The sequence below is a fragment of the Mobula hypostoma genome, chromosome 14, assembly GCF_963921235.1.
Source record: "Mobula hypostoma chromosome 14, sMobHyp1.1, whole genome shotgun sequence".
Classification (NCBI taxonomy): domain Eukaryota; kingdom Metazoa; phylum Chordata; class Chondrichthyes; order Myliobatiformes; family Myliobatidae; genus Mobula; species Mobula hypostoma.
The window spans coordinates 51,900,251-51,926,018 of record NC_086110.1 but is presented as its reverse complement, the minus strand read 5'-3'; the positions used below and the strand labels follow the sequence as shown (position 1 = coordinate 51,926,018).

The 25,768-nt window shown below is 40.6% G+C and overlaps 1 protein-coding gene across 2 annotated transcripts in view; it reads right to left on the bottom strand.

Moving 5' to 3' along the window:
* The window catches only part of cmip (c-Maf inducing protein), a 256,495-nt gene that overhangs the window by 95,785 nt on the left and 134,942 nt on the right, over positions 1-25,768 (bottom strand). For both annotated transcript variants that reach the window (XM_063067127.1, XM_063067128.1), the window contains exon 3: positions 12,656-12,706. In XM_063067127.1, coding sequence (XP_062923197.1) covers positions 12,656-12,706 — 51 coding nt within the window. The remainder of the gene's footprint in view (positions 1-12,655; positions 12,707-25,768) is intronic.

Below are 25,768 nucleotides of genomic sequence, written 5' to 3'. Positions count from 1 at the left end.
GATGGAGCTGACTAATCTCACAAGTTTCTGCAACTTACTTTGATCCTATGCAGTGTGTCTCCCCCCCCACCCCCTCCCATACCAGATGGTGATAGAGCCAGTCAGAATTCATTTCAATAATATTTTGATTTATGGGGATTTGATTCCTTAACATCTCAAACACTTATGAGCTTGAATCTCTCAGTGTTTGAGATATTTAAAAAATCAAATCCCTTTAAGTATTGAGTACTCTGTGGGTATACCTCAATTATTAGCAAAGCAGAAGTCTATTCTCCTCCCACTAATGAATCCTGATGTAGAGAAGGATTTTACATCCACATAGTGTTCTTACCGGAGGAGAATTCCATAATTTTGCTTAGTGATTAGAACAATTTTATGTGAAGGACAAGAGTCAGTGGCACTTGAGGAAAACCCCAGCTGCATTTCCTCTCCACATATTCACACACAATCCTGAACTACACATGCTGTTGCTCATCTACACCACATCAAAAGCTTCTAGAGAAGGGTAGCAGACATTGGGTGTTCCAGTGATTCTCACATCCACAAACGATTGAAAAAAAAAGGTAGCTCTGTGTGAGGGGTTCATGCCCACAAAGAATTGGCTTGAGATTGTTCAAATCCAGGATAGTGTTCATTTGGGATCCTAAAGCTGACAAAGAAAGGTATACATATAACCCTTCATCAGGACTGGAAAGGAAGGGGGCAGAAGCCAGAATTAGATGGTGGGGGAGGGAGAGGAATACCGTACAAGCTAGAAGATGATAGGTGAAGCCAGGTAGGTGAGGGAGTGGGGATGAGGTAAGAAGCTGGGAAGTGATAGGCGGAAAGGTGAAGGGCTGGAGAAGGAGGAATCTGAAAGGAGAGGAAGGTAGAGCATGGCGGAAAGGGAAGGAAACAGGCAGGTGAGGAGAAGAGGTAAAAGGGGGCCAGAGTGGAGAATTGAGGAAGAGAAAAGGTGACAGAGGAAAACTGCTGGAAGTTGGGAAAATTGATGTTCATGCCATCAGGTTAGAAGCTACCCAGACGGAATATGAGATGTGGCTCCTTCAACCTGAGAGTTGCCTCATCATGGCAGGAGAGGAAGCCATGGACTGACATGTCGGAATGGGAATGGGGACCGGAATTAAAATGTTTTGTCACTGGGAAATCCAGATGGTACTCTTTCACCTCCCCAACCTTCTTATTCTGGCTTCTTCTCCCTTCCTTTTCCATTCGAATGAAGGGTCTCAACCTGAAACATCGACTCTATTAATTTCCATAAATGCTGACTGACCTGTTGGGTTTCTCCAGCAGTTTGTGGGTGTTGCTCTGAATTACCAAAATCTGCAGAAACTCCTGAGCTTGTACACATACTTTTGTAGATAATGGTGTTTAATGCAACTCATTTCCCATCATCTTACCAACAGGGAGCCTTTTTAAAAGACATTGTGGGGGAAATTTTAGGGGAAACTTTCTTTGTGTTTCTCATTTCCCCTTATAAAGGATCTGGAAAGATATAAAGTTTGCCAATGAACACCTGCTACTAACTGTAAAGATAAAACTAAATAATGCCCCTGAGCTTCTCGATGAACACTAGAGTTGGCCTTACATACCAGAATTATAGGGTCAACATCCAGTTTCTTCACCGTTCACAAATGTTTCTTCCTTTCTAATCTGCTGTAATCTTTTTGAAGGATTTAATGAGCAGACTTACTGTGGCATTTAAAAAGTGCAACTGTTAAATTCCACAAACTCCTTTTGTCAAAATACATCCAAAACCTTCTCCAGTTCAGAAGAGTAAGATATTCTATGTCATTATCACTCTCAACATTCTTTCGCTTCTCTGTTCATATCTCAATTGAAGACCAGAAACATATCAGATTTCAACATAAAATAAATGTTGTTTGATTTATCTTTTTCATCCAATTATAAATTACAGCTCGTCTTTCAGTATGTTTGTGCTCTAAGTGATATTCCAAATTATTCAAGTGCTGCTGTCTAGTTTAAAAGACAAGCCAAGGTATTATTGGCTAAGTGCAAAAATGATACAAGATAGAATTCATTCCTCTTCCATTTGTCAGCTAATTTTTCAAACTACATTTGCTGGTGATTGAAAGCATGGAAGAATCAGTTGGCATCTACTTGACCAAAGTATTGGTCTACCTACAGCAGTTGGGACCTACCTACAAAGCATTTCTGGATAGCTTGCCAGCATGCCTATATTACAGTGGAAGACTCTTAAATGGAATGAAGGACAGGCTCTTTGGCCTATAATGTCTGCCTTGATCATCTACCTGCACACCATCTATTTCACACAATTCCCTACCTTTTCATGTGCCTACCTAAATGCCTCTAAAACATTGCTTTCATATCTGCTTCCACCACTTTTCCTGGCATTGCGTCCCAGACACTTACCACTCTCCGTAGAAAAAAAAACTTGCCTCTTAACTCCTCCTTCAAACCTTCCAACTTATGCCAATGCCTGCTCGTATTTGACATCTCCAAAAAAAGTCTCTGGTGAACAACCTTATCTATGCCTCTTATAATTTTGTATGCTTCTACCAGGTCTCCCTTCAGCTTCTGATGGTCCAAAGCAAACAATCCCAGTTTGTGCAGAGATCCCAGTCAAGAAGTGATGGCACCCTCCTGTTAGACTGTTTGTGGTAACTGCTTTTTTATTCTGTCTACTTCTCTTCTAATATTTTTATCTGTGCACTTGAAATGCTACTGTGACACTGTAATTTCCTTTGGGATTAATAAAGTATCTATCTATCCATTTAAAGAGTGCGGGAGTTGGATCAAAGAATGAGGGAGAGGGAAGGTGTTGTTATGTTGATACGGTGTAATGAAAAAATAGTTCAAAGAAAGGATAATAAAACATGGACTGATTGAATTGCACAGAAAAAAAACTCTTTTGCTCCAATTAATTCCGTTTTCCTTTTGTTCTTCAACGGCCATTGTCTTATTGACAATATGCTCTAAATTGGAGACTGTCCATTTATAGCCAACAATGATCAAGCTTGAGGCTAACTTCCAAATTTCCCAAATCGCTATAGAATGCCTTCATCACAAAGGCTATCAATTCAAGTAAACAGTTTACCAACGCCTTAAAAAAACAAGTAGATTTCAGTTACCCGGCCTAAACTCCCACTCCTACTCCAGCGTGCATCTCCCACTCCCTTTCCAAACTCCAGCTGGAGAAATGGAGGAACTGAAGGGCCACATTTTGCCTCTTAACTTCCACCATTCAATGAAATGAAAGCTGATGTATGGCTAACCACATTCATTCACATAGCTCCTATTGCCTTTGGTTAATAAAAACATCAATTACATTTAAAACTAACAATTGACATAGAATGGATTGCTCTGTGCAGAAGAAAGTTCCAGAATTACAGCCTTGGCTATTTAAAGATCAGACTCTAATTTTTAAACTACTCAGTTTCACAGGTCCCAGACATTCCAACCAGAACAAAACATTTCTCCCATCTACCCTGTTAATTCCCCGTGATCTTGAAAATGATGATCGTCATTTGTTAACCTTCTAAATGTAATCTCTCCTTGTACTTTAATCTTCAGGGTCTAGATATCAAAGGGATTGGAGGAGGATACAGGCAGGGATGACGGCAGAGGAGAGGTAGCTGAAGTTTCAAGGGATAGTTTAGAAAGCACAGGATAGATATGTCCCACAGAAGAAGGCACTATCAAATGGCAGGGGGAGGCAGCCGTGGCTGACAAGGGAAGTTAAGGGCTGCATAAAAGCCAACGAAAAGGCATATAAGGTAGCAAAAGTGGGTGGGAAGTTGGATGATTAGGAAGCTTTTAAAATCCAACAAAAGGCAACTAAAAAGCTATAAGAAGGGAAAAGATGAAGTATGAGGGTAAACTAGTGAATAATATAAAGTATGACACTAAAAGTTTTTTTCAGTTACATAAAGAGTAAAAGTGAGGTGACAGTTGATATTAGACAACTGGAAAATGATGCTGGTGAGATAGTAATGAGGGACAAAGAGATGGCAGATGAAGTTAATGAGTACTTTGCATCAGTCTTCACTGTGGAAGACACTACTAGTGTGCCAGAGATCTGTGAGTGTCAGGGAGCAGGAGTGAGTGCCATTGTTATCACAAAAGAAAAAGTGCTAGGGAAACTGAAGGTCCATAAGGTGGATAAGTCACCTGGTCCAGATGGACTACATCCCAGAGAGAGGATGCTGAAGAGATAATGGATGCATTGGGCATGATCTTTCAAAAATCACTTGTCATTCCGCTCTTTAAGAAGAGACTTAGGCAAAAGAAAGTAAATTATAGGTCAGTTAGCTTAACCTCGGTAGTTGGGAAAGTGTTGGAATCTATTATTAAGGGTGAGGTTTCGAGGTACTTGGAGACTAATGATAAAATAAGTCAAATTCAGCATGGTTGCTGTAAAGGGAAATCTTGCCTGACAAATTTGTTCGAGGAAGTTACAAACAGGGTGGACTACGGAGAGACAATGGATGTCATTTACTTAAATTTTGAGAAGGCATTTGATAAGGTGCCACACTTGAGGCTGCTAAACCCTAAGGCGTTACAGGAAATATACTGGCATGGATGGCAGAATGGCTGACAGGCAGGAGGCAGTGAGTGAGAATAAAGGGGGCCTTTTTTTGTTTGACTACCAGTGACTAATGCTGTCAGTAATGTCAGTACTAGGACCGCTGCTTTTCACCTTGTCAATGATTTAGATAATGGAATTGATGGCTTTGTGGCAAAGTTTGCGGATGATACAAAGATAGGTGGAGGGGTAGGTAGTGCTGAGGAAGCAATGTGATTGCAGCAGGACTTAAACAAATTGGAAGAATGGGCAAAAAATAGCAGATGGAATACAGCGCTGGGAAATGTATGATAATGCATTGTGGAAAAAGAAACAATAGTGCAGACTATTATCCAAATGGAAAGAAAATTCAAACAGCTGAGATGCAAAGGGACTTAGGAGTGCTTGTGCAAGACTCCATGAAGGTTAATTTACAGGTTGAGTCTGTGGTAAAGAAGGCAAATGCCATGTTGGCATTTATTTCAAGGGGAATAGAATATAAAAGCAAACAGATAATGCTGAGACTTTAAAAGGCTCTAATCAGGCCACACTTGTATTGTGAACAGTTTTGGGCCCCATATCTCAGAAAGGATGTGATGAAATTTGGAGAGAGTCCAGAGGAGGTTCACAAGGATGATACCAGGAATGAAGGGGTTAACATGAGGCGCATTTGGTAGCTTTGGGCCTGTACTCGCTAGAATTTAGAAGAATCCATGGGGGAGGGGTATGTCTCATTGAAACCTACTGAATGTTGAAAGGACTAGATAAGGTGGATGTGGAGTGGATGTTTCCAAAGGTGGGGGTATCCAGAACTAGAGGGCACAGCCTCAAAAGAGGCAAGGAAGAATTTTTTGTAGCCAGAGTGTAGTAAATCTGTGGAACGCTCTGCCAGACTGTGATGAAGGCCAAGTCCATGGGTATATTCAAAGAAGATGTTGATAGTTTTTTTTTGATTGGTCAAGGTATTAAAGGATATGGTAGAGAAGGTGGGTGTATGGGGTTGAATTGGACCCAGGATCAGCCATTATGAAATGGCAGAGCAGACTCAATGGGCTGAATGGCCTAATTCTGCTCCTATGCCTTATGGTCTTATGGTCTAATGCACATTACATTTCCCTGAGAACAGGGTATCCTACCTACGTATGCTACTCAGAATTGCTCATTTCAGTAGTCTAATGAGGGCTTTGTATGACTATCTGTGTACATACATCTATTGATGCTTCTGGACACATCTTCAGTGATGTTCCTGGAAATATCGGGTGTTTCGGGTCTTTCAACATCATACAACCTCCTCCAGGTGACCCAGCCGGGGCTGATCAGACCCCAGCTTGTGTCCAGATGGCTAGCTACTTATGACTCCATGGCTCCCCTCTTTTGAGCCACAGCCATCTTGAGGCCCTCTCTGCCGCATTGGTGGTATTGCGGATGGCTCTCCTCTTCCTCTCTCCCTCGATACCCAAAATGCGGAAGGCTCTAACTAAAGAGCGGGCTACGAATCCCCTACAACCAACCTCCACTGAGAGACACCTCGCTCTCCATCCAGCCTGCTGACAGTTGCTGACTTCAGCGCTTTCATCTCCTGCCTGATGTTGAGGATCCTCAATGTTCTTTGGTTCTTCGAGTAAGATGTTTTGGAGCCTTCCTTCTCTTCTTCTTTGAACCATTCAGCTGCAATACTGACAATAATTGTTGTCATGGCTTGCAGCTTCCTATCAACCCCTCCCTTCGCTGTTGCCTTCAGAATTTGGTTAACATCTTCATCAAACTGCTTCCACAGTGAAGTCATGTTAGCTGCAGGCCATTTGATCTGCCTTCTGTTAGACTTCATGTTAGAGGGATTAGTTTGCAACACTTGGAGGTTCCGGGCACTATGGGGTGACTCCGGGCCTGGCCCCTACTTCGTCTCACCAGGTTGGACACCTGCGCGTTGTGCTGCTCCTGCTCCCGCCAAACACTTCATCCTCGCTTGGTGGATCTTAGCCGCGATCGTTCTTGCAGATTTTGCCACATGCACACTGCTTCCTCATCGTCGTTTGTTCGTTGCCTGGGTCTGATGTCGTTGTGTCCATCCCACTGGGGTGCTCATCCTCCCCCACTCTCGGGCAGCCCTGGGGGTATCTTTCCCTTAGATTCATTGTAATATAACCCCTATCTTCCTACATTATAGTCCTTCATGTACAAAGCCCAGCAGGCCATCAGTCTTCATCAATGGAATATAGTTGCTAACATCCAATATGGCACTGTGCATAACATTAACAAATTAGCAAACATCACTACAATGCTGACTTTGACATATTTTGGTGAGGATCAGAGACTTTGCTTTGACCTTTATTATTGCAGCAAAAGTGCTACTTCACAGAAATTCATAGATGAAGTTGTTCCAGCTCCAAAGTAGGCTTACCTGTTGGTTGCTCTCTCTGCAAACAATGACAATAGTACAAAAGCACCTGGGCAGTTGGACGTGTCCAGTCAGAGGCTAGCTCCATTTTCCTGAGGCATACTAGACCCTGATATCAGGTCCATCTCAAGCACCCACTAATAAGCAATGTGCTCTAATGTCTCTCCTCAAGACTTGCATAGGCAGATTTATTTCTATCCTTTTGCATACAATGAGAGTGAAAACAAAAATAGACCCAAGAGCAACCCACATAATGGAAGAACTCGCCCGGTCAGGCAGTATCAATAGAAAAGAACAAACAGTAAACATTTCGTGCTGAGACCCTCCAGCAATACTGGAAAGGAAGAGGGAAGAAGAATAAGAAGGTTAGGGGAGGGGAAAGAGCGCAAAGCTGGCAGGCGATAGGTGAAGCCAGGTGAAGGGAACGGTGGGTATGAATTGAGAAGTGTGGTGGAACAGGAACCAATAGACAGAAGAGATATCTGATCAATGTTTCTCAAGGGATAGGGTATTTCTAGAATGGATATGAAGCAGTAAGTTTTTACCCCACTAATCTTTTAATTACTGACCAACTTTGCTCATCTTAAATATCTTTCGTGGCTATTCCTGATGTTTCAGCAACCCCACTTTATCCACAGCTTTCAACTGTTTCTATCTTTTCTCCTTATTGAAGATGATTTTCTATTGTTGTAGGTCTGAAATGATGATCCCACATTTGTCTGCATTGAAATCCATTTGCAACACTTTACCCTTTCGCTTAATTTATTAACGTATCCAGAATTTAATGCTTTCATCTCTGTTGCTTGCTATATCGCTTTGTGTCATTTGCAAATTTAGGAATGCAGCTTTCAATGCCATCTTCAGCATTATTTATAGATACATCATACATCAACATACTAAGATGAGTAATTTAAGATCTCAACACAGACCTTTACAGATAAACTATTCACATCCTGTTACGACTTCAGAACTGCTGCTACACATATACACGAGGCACTTAATCTGAAAGTAGCTTGTGAGAATGAATGAAGTTTTCAGCAATGTCAGAATGTTAGAGGTCACTCTATCTGCAATCAAGAATGCTTCAATGTCAGAACTACCATTTGTCCTGAAGTAAAAAGTCACTCAGAACTTTACACCCATAAGTGTTCTTTAGAACAATAATATATGGGAACCATTTCAAGTTCAGTCCTTTATCCCTCTCCCACAAACTGCAAGGAGACATACTCTGCCAGTAGTTTTGATGCACATCAAAGCAGCTATGAAGAAAAGGGATTTACAGCTCTATGTGCCAACGAACATGCACATATGCTTTATGCCCTTGTCCTTCTTTGATCTTCAAAATAAGACGTGGAAACTCTGTGTTGACTGTGTTTGAAAAACAAAGTGTAGACAAACCAAACAAAGGGCATAATGAATGTTTAGTTTTCTCTTGAGGTACCTAGGTACACACTATTCAAAGTCCCTTGTGGTAAGTCGCACCAAGAGACTCAGGTACGAGGCTGTTAATAGGAAAAGCCAGGTACAAGGAGGTAACTTATGAAGCAGAGATATGGTGGTTATTTACCTCTCATTTTAAAAGCTGACAGACTTGATCGTGTTGGGATCTGCCTTTGGCATATGTACTTACAACTCTACCTGCAGACTAGTGTGAAAGCAGTGTCACTCATTTAGATAGGCAGCATAGAAAAAACTCTAGGGAGGAGTTAAGAGACATTTGCTTCACAGATTCACATTGAAGAAAATGGACATAGCATTTGTTGCCATGTAATTCTCTTATCAAAAATTCTGCACAGCTCCTAAATTGGGGTAGGTATTATGGACCTCAGGAAATTATATTGCTGGCCTCCATGCATGTGATGCACTTAAACAGTGGTTGCCAGGTGCAAGTAAGTAACTTCAAGTAATTTACAATATGCAATAAATCTTGCTGTTAGAGCACTGAGGACAGACACACGCTTCACAAGAGGGGGCAGATCCTGTTATCCCATCAGTTGGATATGTGTAGGCACTAATGTATCTTAATGGGATCTCCAACCACCATATCCCTGCCACAGATCTCACCTCCATCAAAATGTTCAGTTGGCTATAGGGGGAATGTGGTGCCTGTCCTCATCATTCACCCACCTCCCAATGATAAATCTTGTGCCAAGGCAGCTCCATAGGAAACTCCTAGGTTCTTCTCGCCAGGGAGCTAGGTGAGTGCAAGAGGTTGTGCAGAGAAGTCAGCATTTCTCATGTCTTTGACCCTCGTGATATATTCTACTAAACTATTTGTGACCTGGAAGGAGGCCATTTGGCCAATCATTTTGACTATTTACCCATCCTATCATCCCGAACACATCCAAATACTTTTAAACGCAATATTAAAATATTGCCTCTCTGCCACTCCTTCAGGCAATGAGATCATTAACCCCATGCTTCTGTGTTTTCTTTTTGATCCATTTCCTTTCTAATTTTTCTGCTAATTAATAAAAAAATACATAGATTTTGATTTATTGATTGGTCAATAAATTCACTGGAAGGATTAACAGTTCTGTCTTGGAGAAAAGTCATGGGATTGATGTACAATCCAAATGCAATGTGATCATCTGTTCAACATACAACAAGGTGTACAAAATGCAATGGCTTGACTACCACCAAAACTGGTAGATGTTAGGGTGACTTTGACAGTTTAGTAATAAATCATTAATAATCAGTAATAACTGCAAAAATCCCTCAGTAAAAGTCTCTTGATCCATGATGTTATACCAAAATTTAGCCTACTCCCTTTCCTCCAATTTGGCCCTCCATTTTTTTTCCATTCAGCAGCCTAAAAGACTCTGAAATATCCCAAATGCATCTTCCTCTACCACCACCCCTGCAGTGTATTCATGTTCCTACCACTCCATGTAAAAAAATACTACCCCTGACATCCTCCCTATACTTTCCCCCAATCACTTTAAAATTATGCCCTCTCATATTATTGCTGCCCTGGAAAAGGGTGATGGCTCTCCAATCTGTCTGCTTTTTCTCATCTTATGCACCTCTATCAAGTCACCTCTCATCCTCCTTCACTCCAAAGAGAAAAGCCCCAGCTCACTCAACCCTTCCTCATAAGATGTGCTCTCTAATGGAGGCAGCATCTTGGTAAATCTCCTCTGGACCCTCTCTAAACCTTCCACATCCCTCTGTACTGAGGTGACCAGAACATTACACTGTAATGACCTGATACAGACGCTTGAAATTTGAACAATAATGAATCATCAGAAAGTTGTTTAGTTGATCCTGGCTTCACGGAAGTCCAAAAGTAAACCAGGAAGTTTACTCTCTTAACTTTACAAAGTTATCTGCAGGTTTGTGAGTTGCACTGTAATTGGCTTCAGAATTTAGAGGAGGTAAATTAGTCATCTTATGCCTCGATGAACAGTAGGTGAGAGCAAGATAAGATTTGAACAGTGACCCAGTGAACCAATAGCCAATTAACCTTGTGGGAATGGATTAAATTTGGGAGACAATGTGAACTTTGCAAGGTGATTAGAGCAGAACGAAATAAGTGCTCACATCAATAACATCAGTAAGAATTGTTTTGTATGTACACGTAATAATCACTGAGTTGCAAGGATAATAATTTGTTTTAGTTTTAAGGATAATAGGAACCATGACAAGAAGCAGTCACCTGAGAACATCACAGATTGGTTTCATAAATTGAAATTATACATTTAGGAAAACAGAGATGAGACAATTCAAAATCTTACCAAAAAGAGCTCAGGGATACTTGGTAAATAATTAATCCATGGTTGTGGAGTGGAATACATTGGCTAGGGCCGAGCAGGACAAGGCAGTGTTTCAGTGTGGCTGCAGTAGATACTGACAGTTTATTTTGCAACTGAAGTTGACTGAGGAATACAGCCTAGAAAAGCACAAGACGTTTTACATGGCTGTACTGTATCTCCACCCTCAAAGTGCCTCCAAAGGAGCATGGGTGCCCTACGTTGGCAGGGGGGAGGATTACACACAAACACACACACACACACACACACACACACACACACACACACACACACACACACAGAAGGTAGCAGGAGCAGCCAATTCTGGAGGCAGGTGCCTGGGGTGAAGACTCGAAGACTTGAATGCAGTGGCACAAGGAGTTCAATAGTTTCTTACAAATGGTTAAGTTCAAGGTATGCATACTTTACATAACCTTGAGATTTGTTTCCATACAGGCAGCCACAAAACAGAGAAGCACAATAGAACCCATTAAAAAAGACCGTCAAACACCTAATGTACAGAGAGTGGGAAAAAAACAAATGTGCAAACAATTAAAGTAAGCTAATAGCATTCACAACGGAAGTTTATGAAAGTGAGCCCACAGACACGAAGCCAAGCATCACTGCAGCCGATTCAAGAGCAGGCCTAAGCCTCGGTTTAGTGCCGAACCAAGTAAACATCACAGAGCAGTGAGCTGAATTGGCCCGGCCCTTGCCTCTAGCCCCTGAACTTTTCAATCTGGCCTGGTGCTTAAATCATCCAAATCTCGAGTCGCTCGTTGCTCTCGGGCCTGGGCCCTGCCGCTTCAATACGCTCTTGGAAGGTGGCCCGCCATCTTGATTCAGCCCATACCTAACCCTTCCAATTTGGCTTGGAGCTTAAATCAATCAAACTTCAAGCCTTCCTCGCTCTCGGGCCCAGGCTCCGCCTCAGCTCTGTCTCGCCTTGGTTTGAATCGCCTCCAAGTCCGCTCCAGCAATGGCCATACATTGGCTCATTCCCCACTTTCAGGTCTGGGCCCCACCACCTCAATTCGCCCCACCATACTGCACCTTCAAGGCTTCATTTAATGTCAGTGACTGCAGTTTCTAATGCCATGTACCAGCAAATGCACCAAGCACAACGATCGCATTCCTCACCCACCAACCAACAATGTAGTTACATTCCCATTGCCTTCTGTAAATCATGACTAATACCCAATACTGAAATAAATGTACTCCCCCGGCATACCTTTACAATGCAACAGTTTGGTACCATCTCTTATCCTGCTCATGCTCCGAGGTAACATACCTGAATGTCACATCTCCCAAACAATTCCCATAGCAAGGCAAGATCCGCTGACTGCTGTTGTCAAGTCTGTAGTCAGTACCGGGACTGATAATATTCTACTTAATCCTCTTTTTCATATGCCATCTCCACATAGACAAGAGAAGCAAACATCCCCAAAGACTGACAGACCTCGCATTTATGTGTTGCAGGCTTTCCCTAATTTCTCCTGCACCATGCCCACACACTAATGGGTTTGGACTGATGTAAAGGCAGCACTTATGGTCTATCTGTTTATAAGTGATTATTTTATGCCACAAATCTTCTTTCATTTTTTGTGTTGCTTCATCCCATTCTGCAGCCCGATATCCTAACCCAGAGCTGTATTCTGCAGCCAACTGCAATTGCAGTCCATTCTCCAATAATTTACATTTACAATTTACAGTGTTTTTGAAAAATTAACCAGCAATAAATAGGAATCTGCTCTGGGTGGTGCCAGGTATCTGAGCATATATATGCCTGCTCTGCAGAACATAACATCGCTCTTTTCTCAGATCTTTTATTTTTCAAAGCTTTCACCACAGACTGCTAGCAAATTCGGACTAAATTATTCTGTTTTATTCCACTTTAAACAGTCAGTTGTTAAATTTCCCACGTGTCATAGGTCTTTAGGTAACAGTGACACCACCTACCTTCCACTGCAGCGAATGAAACCACTGATCTCGCAGATAACTGTTAGCCGCCTGAAAAAAAAATGGAGAAATTGAGAATTTAAATGCACAGAAAAATTGAGCATAATTTAAATATTATATTATAAATAGGTCACTGAAGATCGATTTTACTGGACTATGACAAGTCTATAGTGCATCAGCTCTGTTCTGCTTCTAAAAGGAGATCCAAGTACTTAAGAAAGTATTTTATAGAAACATAGAAAACCTACAACACAATACAGGCCTTTCGGCCCACAATGCTTTGCTGAACATGTACTTACATTAGAAATTACCTAGGGTTACCCATAGGCCTCTATTTTTCTGAGCTCCATATACCTATCCAGGAGTCTCTTAAAAAACTCTATTGCATCTTGCCTCCACTGCCGTTGCCGGCAGCCCATTCCACGCACTCACCACCCTCTGCGTAAAAAATTTACTGCTCACATCCCCTCTGTACCTACTTCCAAGCACCTTAAAACTGTTCCCTCTCGTGTTAGCCATTTGAGCCCTGGGAAAAAGCCACTGACTCTCCACACGATCAATGCCTCACATCATCTTATACACATTTATGTCATAAATCAAAGCCTTGGCACCAAAAGTGACTGCAATGAGTTCAGTTTTGTAAATGATAACTATATAGTTAACAAATAGAGTTGAAGAGAAACCATGTTCTAAGAGTAAACATCTCCAGAGGATCTACAAATCACTGCTAAAGCCAATAAACCCTTTGCAAGATTTCAGCAGCTTGCACTTCAAAGTCCTTGCACTGGGCAGATTGAACGTTTGTGATGTTTGTTGCCCACAGTAAGACTCCTAATGGGTTAGCCAACAAGTGAAAGGGGCTTTCTAAATGCAGAGCCACTGTGCTAACTTACCATGGGTGAAAGTTGCAGCTCTCTAAAGAATTTCCCAGGTTACGAGGAAAGTAAAATTATTAGTTCCTTAAATGCAGCCTGCTTCTTATTGTTAGCTGGCAGTATTTTTAATAGTTAGGGATAATGCGGGCAGTTTCAACCCATTCACCATGAACATGGAGGGGATTGAATGAGGGTGAGATGTTAGAAAGAAAACAATGGGAAACTCAATCGCAACCTCTTCCAAATAAATGAAAAATGGGAAACCAACCCTCAGCAAGTCCTAATACAGCATCTCGATCTGAATTATCAACCACCCCTGGCTCCACAGTTGCTGCCTGGCATTCAGCAGTGATCGTAGAATGAGGGGTGGGTGAGGGTAACATGGTTTTTGCACGTAAATCCCTAATGTTGTTAGATGTTTCTGAGGACTTCATTTCTAAAAAAAACAAAATAGAAATGCTGGAAGAATTTACCAGTCAAGCAGCACCTGTTGAAAGAGAAACCAAGTCTGTTCTCAGTCAGTATCCCTTGCTCCTCTCATGAGAGATGAGTTTCTCAATTTTTAAAACCCTATTTTAAATTTAACACTGGCCTTTTGAAACCCAGCAGCTGAAAGGGGATAGGAATGTTTGTAAATGCTTTTCCATCAGGAGAACTCACTCCAAAACCATCACTGCTCTCAACTCATTAACCTTCTACTTCAAGCGTGGCTGTGAAGTAACAATTTCCATACCAGCATTTAGTCAACTGGACTCAGATTAATACCCAATCCCTGGAGCCACAAGCATTCTTATCCAATCACCAAGTCTCTTTTGTCGGCCAAATCTCCATCCCAAACACCCCCACAAACCCGCTTCCTCTCCTTTTTCTTGCTTTCTTCAAGCTGCCATTATTGAAGCAGTTCCTCTTTGGTACTAATTTTATCTGGTTTTCTGTTCCTTTACAGGATTGTTGGTGTGGTATTGTATTTTCAGCTCCTGTGCTGTTGTTTACCCTTCACTGGAACTGAAATAAAGAGAGGGTGCCAAAACCAAAATACCTTCAACCACTGTGAAGTAACAGAGGCAGCACAGAAATGAAAATAAGCCTAGGCTTTGATGTTAATCCATTAATGACAACGTAAATACTGCAAGCCCTTGCAAGCTCTCACTGCTCTGTAAAATGTTGGCAGTAGCCCTGGTTTGCTGTCTCCTATTACATCAGTCATTATTCTTGTTCTTTTTGATTAAGGTATTATTTTAAAGCCCCAACTAAACTCATGACAAAAAAATAGCTGCATTGGGTTGAGCACATACACATTTGGAGATAAGTCATAGAGAAAGTCATATAATGCGGTGTTAATAGTTTGGTGGATCTGCACTTTTTCTTATTATATGGCCTTTCTTTCACAAACTTGTCCCATCTGCAAAACTTTTTGCATTTATATCTCATTTCTAAAAGATCATGTATGAAGGAAAACAGAATTTAAGACACAATAAGGATCAATATTGTTTAACTATGCTACTGATCTGACAAGAGCTTTAACCTCATCAGTGAAGTTGCTAATAAATACACCTTCAATTGCCAAACTAGTCAATTTGTTTGAGACAGGGAAGCTTATTAAAATTTGCAAGGGACATGTTCATTCTTGTATGACCAATAACGACAAGACACATAACTCAGAAAACATCCACCTTCATATGATTCAGGACCGAAAACTCTACGGTTACATAAATGGAATTTCATCTCTTCGGAATAATTATTTTAAAATTCAATGAATTTTAAAATAATACAACTTATTTTTAAATGTTTATGATGCTTCAGTTTGCGTCTTAATCCATCTATATTGTTTGCAGGTTTTTTTTCTTTGCACTTTGGGTGTTTGATGGTCTTTTTTAATGGGTTCTATTGGGTTTCTTTGCCTTGTGGCTACCTGAAAGAAGACAAATATCAAGACTATATAAGTATACATACTTTGACAATATGCATACTTTGAACTTTGACGTTTCCTACTTTCTTTTGCTTCTAGTAAAACATATAACAAAATAGTAAAACTGAAATCATTACTCCCTGGTTTGTAAAATACTTCAGTTTCATTGGCTGATTATCGTGGTCATTAGCATCCTCTCTACTATATACATCTCACCTACACAAGGCGCCAAACCTCAACTGACATGGGAAAGACAAAATCTACACAACACTCAATTTATCCTGGCTCTTTCACATTAAGGCTGGTCAGTGATATTCCTAGATTAATAATTGATTATTCACTTTCTATTGATTCACTCACAAATCGTGTGCTACAAGATTCAGATCTTGTAGGTTTCATGCTCCTGCTTCATTCATACTCCAAAGCAAAATATCAGCATGCTAATCTCACTTAAGATGAATATATTCTCTCTACCATTAATGATATTTCCAACTCTATCTGAAAATCCCTAATGTAGACATTCAGTAAAATCATATCTAAACTATGATTCCATTCATCTATCCATAGCAACAATTGTCAACAAATCTGCCTATTCATTTTTGAATATACTCAATGATTCAGTCTTTCGCTTTGCTGGGTTGAAGAAATCCAAGGAATCACAGTCCTCTGAGAGAAGAAATGCCTCCGTATCTGTAGTCTGAATGTTAATCCTTATTCTGGAACTATATTTCGTGATTCTCTGTTCTCCATGAGCTGAAACCTTCTCAGAGCTTCTACTTGTCAAGCTTCCTCAAAATCTATGTTGCAATTAGATCACATCTCAGTCTTCAAAGTCCAACCTGTTTAACCTTTCCTCACTCACCCACTTCTTCATTCACTCATGAATCCAGTGACTATGTGATCACAGCTGCCTTCAATGCAAAGTATATTGTTCCTTAAATAAGGAGATCAAAGCTCTACAGACTGCTTCAGGTTTTGTCTCATGAAGGCTTTTAGAAGTGTAGTAAGATTAACATACTCTTATCCGCCATTTTCTTTGCAATAAAGGCCAATATTTCATTTTCTTTCCCGTGTTTCTTGGGCAAAGGCAGCATTCTATGCCTGTCCTCTTTTCAACAATATTCTGTTTTTCTATTCTTCTTACCAAAGTGGATAACATTATGTTTCCCTACATTGCGGACTACATACCATACTTTTACTCAGTTACTGAGCATGTCCACATCACCTTAAATTCTCCTCACAACTTTTTTACCAGTTTGTATCATCAGCAAATTTGTTTCCATTACACTCAGCCCCTTTTTCTTCACTTATTTAGAGAGGATCCTCAGTGATATTCCATAGGTTAATGTTGCAGATTCAAAACTGACCCATTTGTCTTATCTTCTGTCTGTTAGCCAATCCTCAGCTAGCTTTGCAGTTATGCAGATTGGGAATGCATCATATGAAAGATTCTTCCATCAAAAAATTATTACCTATATTATTGAGTGGTGGGAAGTGGTTACTTAAGGTGTTATAGCTGGGAGTGGTAGTGGGGACAAGCTCCTATTAAATGCTCCCAATGGTATGCAACGCAAATAGCCTTTGACAACTAAGTCCAGCTCCCAGCCTTCACGTTGGGCCCGGTGGAACCATTTCTACTGAGAGGAGAAGGGGCAAAGTCGGGTAACTGGTGCCTTAAATCCAGTCACTTCAGGCAGATGGGATTTGTCAGCTGTGGTCGGCAGCTCATCTAGAAGGAAAACTCTGATCTCGAACCTTCACTGCCTTGCAGCTATACCCACTCATGGAGAAGGCTTTGGTTAGCAAACCCCGAGGGGAAAGTTCAGAGCTGGAGTCCCTCAGGCAGTCTTATGTTGAGTTCATGGCTGACTGACACCACCTGCAATACTGCTGGTGCCAAACTGTATCGGTTTCTGCTGTTCCTTTGAATTCATCAGATGCGTGGAGAGGGAGAGCTGACAGATTGCTCTACATGTCGTACTGCCCAGGCTTGCACATTTAAACAGCTAGGACACAACATCCATGCTTGACCCTGACTGACGCAGGCTGACACACATGGTGGGGAATGCACACAACAGAGAAAAAAATTGCTTGAAGAATTCAAATTGGCTTAAATTTAGTTAAAGACATAAAAAGAGCGAATATTTCCTTTCTTTGCTTCTTTGCCTCCAGGGATCATTGTGATACAACTATCGTCCATATCTGGGAAAAATGCCAATATCCATTTATGTTATTTTATTAAACAGCATATGGGCACATTCCAGATTTCCTCAGGAAAGGCCAAGCAGTCATGATGGCAACTGATGGTGGAGGAGGACAGGGCAGTAAAGAGCTGCTGTAAGCATTTCTTTCAACGAAGCTTTATGTCCATTTTAGGAAGTGATTTCAAATCCAAAGCTTTGTAAAAGTTTAATATTGATTGAAGCCAAATGTATCAAGACCAAAGAGTTTAAACTGTTTTCAATAAATACCACAAAAGAGTTTCTGTGGCGGATGACTCTATAATTCTACATGAATACAATGGTAGAGTTCTGAGAATTAAATATTTCAAAATTGGATAAGTATTGGCCAAAACTGGACATAAGGCTGAAAATATCATGAACAATATCAGGCTGGCCGACACAGCAGTAAAATTTTGGATTTCATAGCAATTTTAATGTATATGTACTAACTGTGCAGGATTTTTTGCCACATCAATACTTTAAAAAATGAAAACCATAAGGTGTAGAAGTCGCTGAAGACAATGTGTATGAGAATATATCATATGAAATGGGTTCAAAAGGATGACTTGTTTTTGTGTAAAAAATGCTCAGAAACAGTCTAATTCTTAAGCCTGATTTATAATTCTGCATCAAATCTACGCCGTAGGGTGACATGCACCTCTCCAAAAAAGTAACTCGTGCGTCGCAGCGACGCAGACCTCAACAACTGTGATTGGTCCACTTGGTCATCATCGTATTTTCCCCTACGCGTTTCCGGTTGCTTTTCTCCGCTATATCTGTACACTGATGCAAAATAAATGGTTGGAGACGATGAACCAAATCGTCAAATCCACCTGCCGATATCCGAAAATATTTAAAATGCATTTCCTTGTCCATGTCTCTCACGAAGAAGCTCAACACAGTGGCATAGAAACCCCACCGCCAACTAGCATTTTGGCAGTGAATTGCAGAGCGATGCAGACACAACAACACATGCTCACTATGGCGTAGAGATTTGCAGAAGTATAAATCAGGCCTATGGCGTAGGCTGCGGCGTAGCCCGCACGCACAAGTATAAATCAGGCTTGAGAATCCATTGTGGTTCAATTATGTAACACAGAGCACAATAAACATATACAGGTTTAAAATACTCAGCAATTGGCTCATGAAGTATTCAGTGGGTGATAGTTAATAAAGATATCATTATCAGCAACACAAAATTTTTGTCCATGGATGATGATGTAAATGATGTCCACATGCAAACAAACTTCCAAATGACAATTGTTCAGAGACTAAATAAGGAAATCAGATAGTTATCAAGAGTAGTTTTGAGGGGGACTCGATCAAGTAAACTACTAGCCCTTCAAAAAAAATTAACACGGATTGTTTACTTCATTCCTTCTCAGCATCTAGTGAATGTCGATGTAGCTTTAAGCACTTTATTTTTATTGAAGTCTTGTTTTTGTTCTTTCATGTTTTTGGTGAGACAGCACCTAGAATTATGCTTACAGCTTCGTCTTATTGAAAGGAAGATATAAATGGAGTGAAAACAAACAGGGAATTCACTAATATGATTGATGTGATGATGAGCAAGCAGAACTTCAGCTAATACTCCAAATCTGGCCTAATTAAAGTTTTACGCAGCAGGAACATGACTACACTTAAATTCTGGAGTATAGAAGAATGGCAAGTAACCTGTAAAATTCTACCAACAAAGTTGGTGTTCTGATAGTATATCCCTTTGGTGGGAATTTAGAATCATGATTGCAAGTTCCCACCAATGGGGAAATATTATCACAACACCAACTTACCATAAGGTTGAGGTGAGAAGGATTTTTTGTTGGGATTTGTTGGAGTTCCCTGCACTAGAAAGCTGTGAGGAATAGAGTACCTTTGAGGCTGAAATTAGTGCCACGTAGCATACTCACCAACTCATGGAATCCCCCAGTCCATGGCTGCTCAACACTGGTTACAAAGGCAACAAACACTTTGAATCCCTTTGATGGAAGTGTGTGCAGGCCAATAGCAAACATGTAAAGAATACCATCAAAACCACCTGTCTATCTGTACCACATACGCCAGAGTCTACAGTTATTGCAGAAGATTCATTTGTCATCTCAGAACCCAGAGAACTGCAGTGAAAGCAAGACATCCTTGGAACTGGCTGAGAAAAATAAAATTTCTGTACTATAGGATAATCAGACATTATGGAGGTGAGGCAGGAAAAGTTGAAGCCATCAATCAATGAGATCCTTGAATGGCAAAGCAGGCCTGAGATATGGCCTTTCCTTCTAATACATTGTTCTTAAGATACAAGGCAATTATCATTGTGGTTTTGCATTATTATCATAAACATCTAAAGTCTTCATGCCAACCACCCTTAAGTAGCATTTGCAATCAAACAATATATCTACATCATTATTGTCATTTCAACATTTGCATGCCTACACACACAGTTTGCACTAACTACCTGATATCACACTACATATACTGTTACCAAGGAGTCGTGGTTAAATTGAAGTCTTCATTGAATATATACAATAAATTAAAGAATTAAGGTGATTAAGTGGTAGGTAGCAGGGAAAAACCACATTGGACGGACGTTAAATATTCAAGTTCTTTCCCATTATGGAAAAAATATGACAAGTATACAAAAATGTTCATCTTCAAGCTAAAAAGCAACAGTCATTTTAAATTCACTTGAGAGCATAAGAATTCTTAGAACTAGACCAAGGCTGGGCCATTTGGCTCCTCATGCCAACCTCTTTACCAAATATGACAACATTTCAAATTTTAACAGCCCAATAAACCTGCACTTACCCAATGGCTTGTTTCCCTAGTATCCAAAAGAAAACTATTAATCTGGTGTGAATATACTGGGAAATGAACCCTCACAGATCTCTTAGGCAGAAAGTTCCAGAGATTCACCCCCCACTACAGAGGAAACTATGTTTCATCTATCTCCTAAACAGGTTACCTTTTATTACCATGGCAAGTACTAAATCCATGGTGAGTTGTTAAGCTGGATGCAAAGTTGTTCTTGCACTGGGGTCCCTCAAGGGATTGTATTGGCTCACTTCCTGTTTACCCTGTATACCGCGGACTTTAGACACAACACTGAGTCATGTCATCTGCAGAAATTCCCTGATGACTCAGCAATGGTTGGGTGCATAAAGGGAGTACAGGCAGATAAATACAGGGCCCTGGTGTAGGACTTGGTCAAATGGTGCAAGCTGAATTGTCTTCAGCTCAACATCAGTAAGACAAAGGAAACAGTGATGAACTTTAGGAAGACTAGGCCTGCATTGCTCCCTGTCACTATTGATGGTGAGGCGGTAGATGTGGTGAGGACCTGCAAGTACATAGGGGTGTACCTGGATGAAAGACTGGAGTGGAGCACCAATACAGAGGCTGTGTACAAGAGGCACATCTTCCTGATGAGACTGAGGTCCTCTGGAGTATTCAGGCCTCTCATTCACATGTTCTACTAGTCTGCTGTCGCCAGTACGATCTTCTATGTGGTGGTGTGATGGGGCAATGGCATCAACACAGGTGATGCCAAGAGGCTCATTAAACTCATTAGAAAGGCTGGCTCTCTTATAGGAATCAATCTAGACACACTAGAGGCTGTGGTAGAACAAAGGACCCTATGGAAATTTCTGGCAATTTTGGACAATGTTACTCACCCTCTGCGTGCCATCTTGGTTGAACAGAGGAGCACATTTAGTAATAGACTAAGACAACTGTGCTGCTCCAAAGAGTGCCATATGAGGTAACTCTTACCCTCAGCAATTTGGCTCTGTAAGTCAACCTATAGACAGGGAAGGGATGACGCCCTCCTGTTAGACTCCTTGTTGTTAATTATTTTTTATTCACTTGTAGTGTTGCTGTGACACTGTAATTTCCTTTGCGATCAATAAAGTATCTATCGATCTGTCTAGATATCTACCTTGACCAGCAATGTTCCACAAAAATCTGTGATGGGAATTCTACTGTTTGTAATATACACAAATAATCTGGAAGAAAATGCAGAAAATGAGCAAATTTGCAGACAACATGAAAATTGATGTAGTTGCAGATAATGACAGAGGTTGACAAAGAAATCAACAAGATATAGATCAGTTGGAAATTTGGGTGTAGAAATGACAAGAGTTTTATCTGGACGGGTAGGAGGCCATGTATCTTGGGAGGTCAAATGCAAGAGGAAGATATACAATAAATGGCAGGACCTCTATTAGCTTTGATATACAGAGGGATCTTGGGATGCAAGCTCACTGAAATTGGCAAAATAAATAGATAAGCTGGTGAAGAAGGCACATGGCATGCTTTCCTTCATCAGTAGAACATTGAATATAAATATTGCGGCTGTTCAAAACATTGATTAGGCCACGTATAGAATATTACAGGCAATCCTGGAGAATCTGGAGAGGGTGCAGAAATGGTTCACTAAGATGTTGCCTGGATTAAAGAGTTCTAGCTACAAGGAGAAGTTGGACAAATTTGTGTTGTTTTCTCTGGAGCTCGAAAAGTGACCTGATAAGGATTATATTAAATAATGAGAACCATATGTAGGGTTGAGTAGTCAAGAGTTTTTCTCCCATAGTAAGAATGTCAAATAGAAGAGAGTGTAGGTTTAAAGTGAGAGGGAGACATGGTAAAGGAGATAAGTGGACAACTTTTCTAACATATTGTGGTAGGAGCCTGGAATGTCCTGTAGAAGCAGATGTGATAGCAGTGCTTAAAATGCACATGGACAGGCACATAAACATGCAGTGAACAGGGGTAAGTTGTCCATGGGCAGCAAGAATAGATTAGTTTGAATGGCAACACGGTCAGTGTGGCACAGCCAATAATGGGTCAGGGCCTGCTCCTATTCCGTGGCATTTGAGGTTCTATCCGCCCCATCCAGAGGAAACATTGTCCCTTCATGTACTCTGTCAACCTCTAAACACTGAATTGTCACTTTGTTCAGTTGATAAGGTTCTCACTGGAGTCAGAAAGTTGCAGTTTGAACCCCACTGCAAAATGTAATAAAACAGTATTTTCCAGAGAGAGTTGCATTACCTAGGTTAATATCTTTACCTAGGATAATATCTTGGATGAAGCATTGAACCTGTGATGCCATTCAAATACTTCAGGGATGCTCCCAGTTCTATGGTCAGCATTCCTCCTTCAACTAAATTTACAAGATAAAAGTTCAACTAATCAATTATCTCAATGTTAATGGGATCTTGCTTTATGCAGCTGGCTGCCATATTTGCCTTAACATCAATAACCATCACAGTTCAAAATTAAATCTTTGCTCGTAAACCCTTCTAAGACACTCTAAAAAACATAAAAGTATTATCTCTCAGGCCGAACCACATGTTTACAATCCCAATGCCTTAATCAAACCATTGGCTGAGCTTCTTGCTCCATTATTAAGGATACTTCCATTTCCTTTGCCAGACTCCAGCGCTGCTTGAGCCCATCTGCTGCTGCCTTTATTAATGCCTTGGCACTCATCTCCTTCCCACATCTCCCCATCCTGTGTGCTCCAGGCCAAACACTCGCTGATGCCCTGTGCAAACTTCCAAAATTCTGCATCCAATCTCACTGGATCAACATCTGCTTCTCTTTTCCCAAATACCACAAAAATGTTTTCCTCAAATTATTAATTTTGCAGCCTTGTCTCCGTAACATGTTCCGTCCTTATAAAAGACACACCTTCTTACTTCTGTCCTCATTTGCACTCTCATCTATTGTCCCACCACTGGTCACAGTGTTTTCAGTTGCTGAAGCCTTTCACAGTGGGATCCCCCTGCTAATCCTCCCTTTGCAATTCTCATCTTTGCAATCCTTAGATTTGGGTTAACCAAAGTACGTGGTCTTTATTTAACCAGGGTATGGGGGTACCCCCTGCCCACACATACACACATTACTCTCTTCAGCTGGTTATTGATATTGTTCTCATATCTTTGAAACACTTACAACATTACTCATGACAAAAGGACACCATAGGTGTTTTGATTTGATCAGACCAACTCAAAGTTAAACAGTAATTTCTTAAAAAGAATTGTTTGAAGAACCTTTGATCATTTACTTGGAGGTTTAAAGTTCAAGGAGAATGAATGTGATGATGTGGCCACTCAATCTTTGTTTATACAATCTGAATATAGGAAATTCAGCAAGAAGCTTGCTAAAAGATGTAAGCAAACACGTTAAAGTGGAAAGATTTTCTCCTCTGTTATATTAGGGCAATCGTAAACTTATTCTTTCTAAATGAAGGAAATCATGATTTACCACTTGGCGGACAATATCCTATACCTGTGTTCAATCCACCTATTATTCAAATAAAATTTCAATCAAAATTCACAGTATGTAAATACAAAATATTTATGGTTAGTTTACACTACCTAAATACTCAAGTTACCTTACAACATCCTTATATCAAATGAAGAAAGGTTAACATTGGATATATTAGACATTTATGGAATCTAGATGTACTATGCTTACTTTTCCAAAATCTTAAATAACCATACTACTCTAAAAGTGGCCAGTCAGCCCAAGCTAAATAAATCTCTAAATCTATCTCCCTCAAACAAAAATTGGATTATAATAAGGAGACTGAACAGTACAAAGTATTTTTGTTGAAGGCAGACTAGAGTACTTCATCAGATCAGACAAGGCCATCTAACTGGGAGGAAAATGGATGAAGTCCAAATTCCTTTGAATCCTTGGTAAACGTGGCAGAAATTGGCCGGGAGTAATGACCTCCCCAGACTTTGGCATAAGCCAGTAGACTATCTGAGAAATTCTTTCACAGAACCACAGAGGATATTGAATCTTTGAGATTACAATCCCCAGGGGATGAAATAATTTAAAAATCGAAAGAAGGAATTGGCCCTAAGGAGGTTAAGGTTCCTAACAAAAGACCTTCTCTCAACTTGCCCTAAACTAAAATAGCTCTTAATCAAGTGAATACACAATAGAATGACATATTTAGAAATGTTATCTTTCAAATATGCCCAAACGGAAATGTGAAACTTTAGAAGACAGCTTAAGTCAACCAGGAACAAATAAATGAATCTGATGAGGTGCTGGATCTCTTGAGTCAAATCTGCCATCAGATCAAAATACTTTATTCAATTACTATGTCTGAACTCATCATGGAAATAAGGTTAAGTTACTTGGACTACAACCCAGGGTTCTGAAGGAAGTAGCTGAAGAGATTGTGGAGGGATTAGGTAATGATCTTTCACGAGTCACTAGATTCTGGAATGCTTTTGGAGGACTAGAAAACTACAAGAGTCATTCCACTCTTTAGAAGGGAAAGAGGCAGAAGAAAGGAAATTATAGGCCAGTTAGCCTGACTTCAGTGGTTGTTAAGATTTTGGAGTCCATTATTAAGGATAAGGTTTCAGGGTACTTGGAGGCATATGATAAAAAAAAAGGCCACAGTCAGCATGGTTTCCTTAAGGAGAAACCTTGCCTGACAAATCTGTTGGAATTCTTTGAGGAAATACCAAGCAGGACAAAGATGAGAAAATCTGCAGATGCTGGAAATCCAAGCAACTCACACAAAATGCTGGAGAAACTCAGCAGGCTAGGCAGCATCTATGGAAAAGAGTAAACAGTCAACATTTCGGGCCAAGACGCTTCATTAGGATTGGAGAAAAAAGATGAGAAATTAGAGCAAAAAGAAAGAAGGGTGGGGGGGGGAGGAAAAGTACAAGGTGGAAGGTGGGAGAGGGAAAGGGGTGAAGTAAAGAGCTGGGAAGCTGATAGGTGAAAGAGATAATGGGCTGGAGAAGGGGAAATTTGATAGGAAAGGGTAGAAGTCAATAGAAGAAAGGGAAGGTGGAGAACCGTCAGTGGGAAGTGATGATGGGCAGGTAAGGAGATTAAGGAGATGAAGTGAGAGGGGGAAATGGGAATGTGAATGGTGAAGGCGGGGGGGCAATTACCAGAAGCTCGAGAAATCAGTGTGCATGCCATCAGGTTGGAGGCTACCCAGATGGAATATAAGGTGTTGCTTCTCCAGAGTGGCCTCATTGTCACAGTAGAGGAGGCCATGGACTGACATGGAGGACAGACAAAGGATATTCTTTACTTGGACTTTCAGGCGGGCTTTGACAAGATGCCGTAC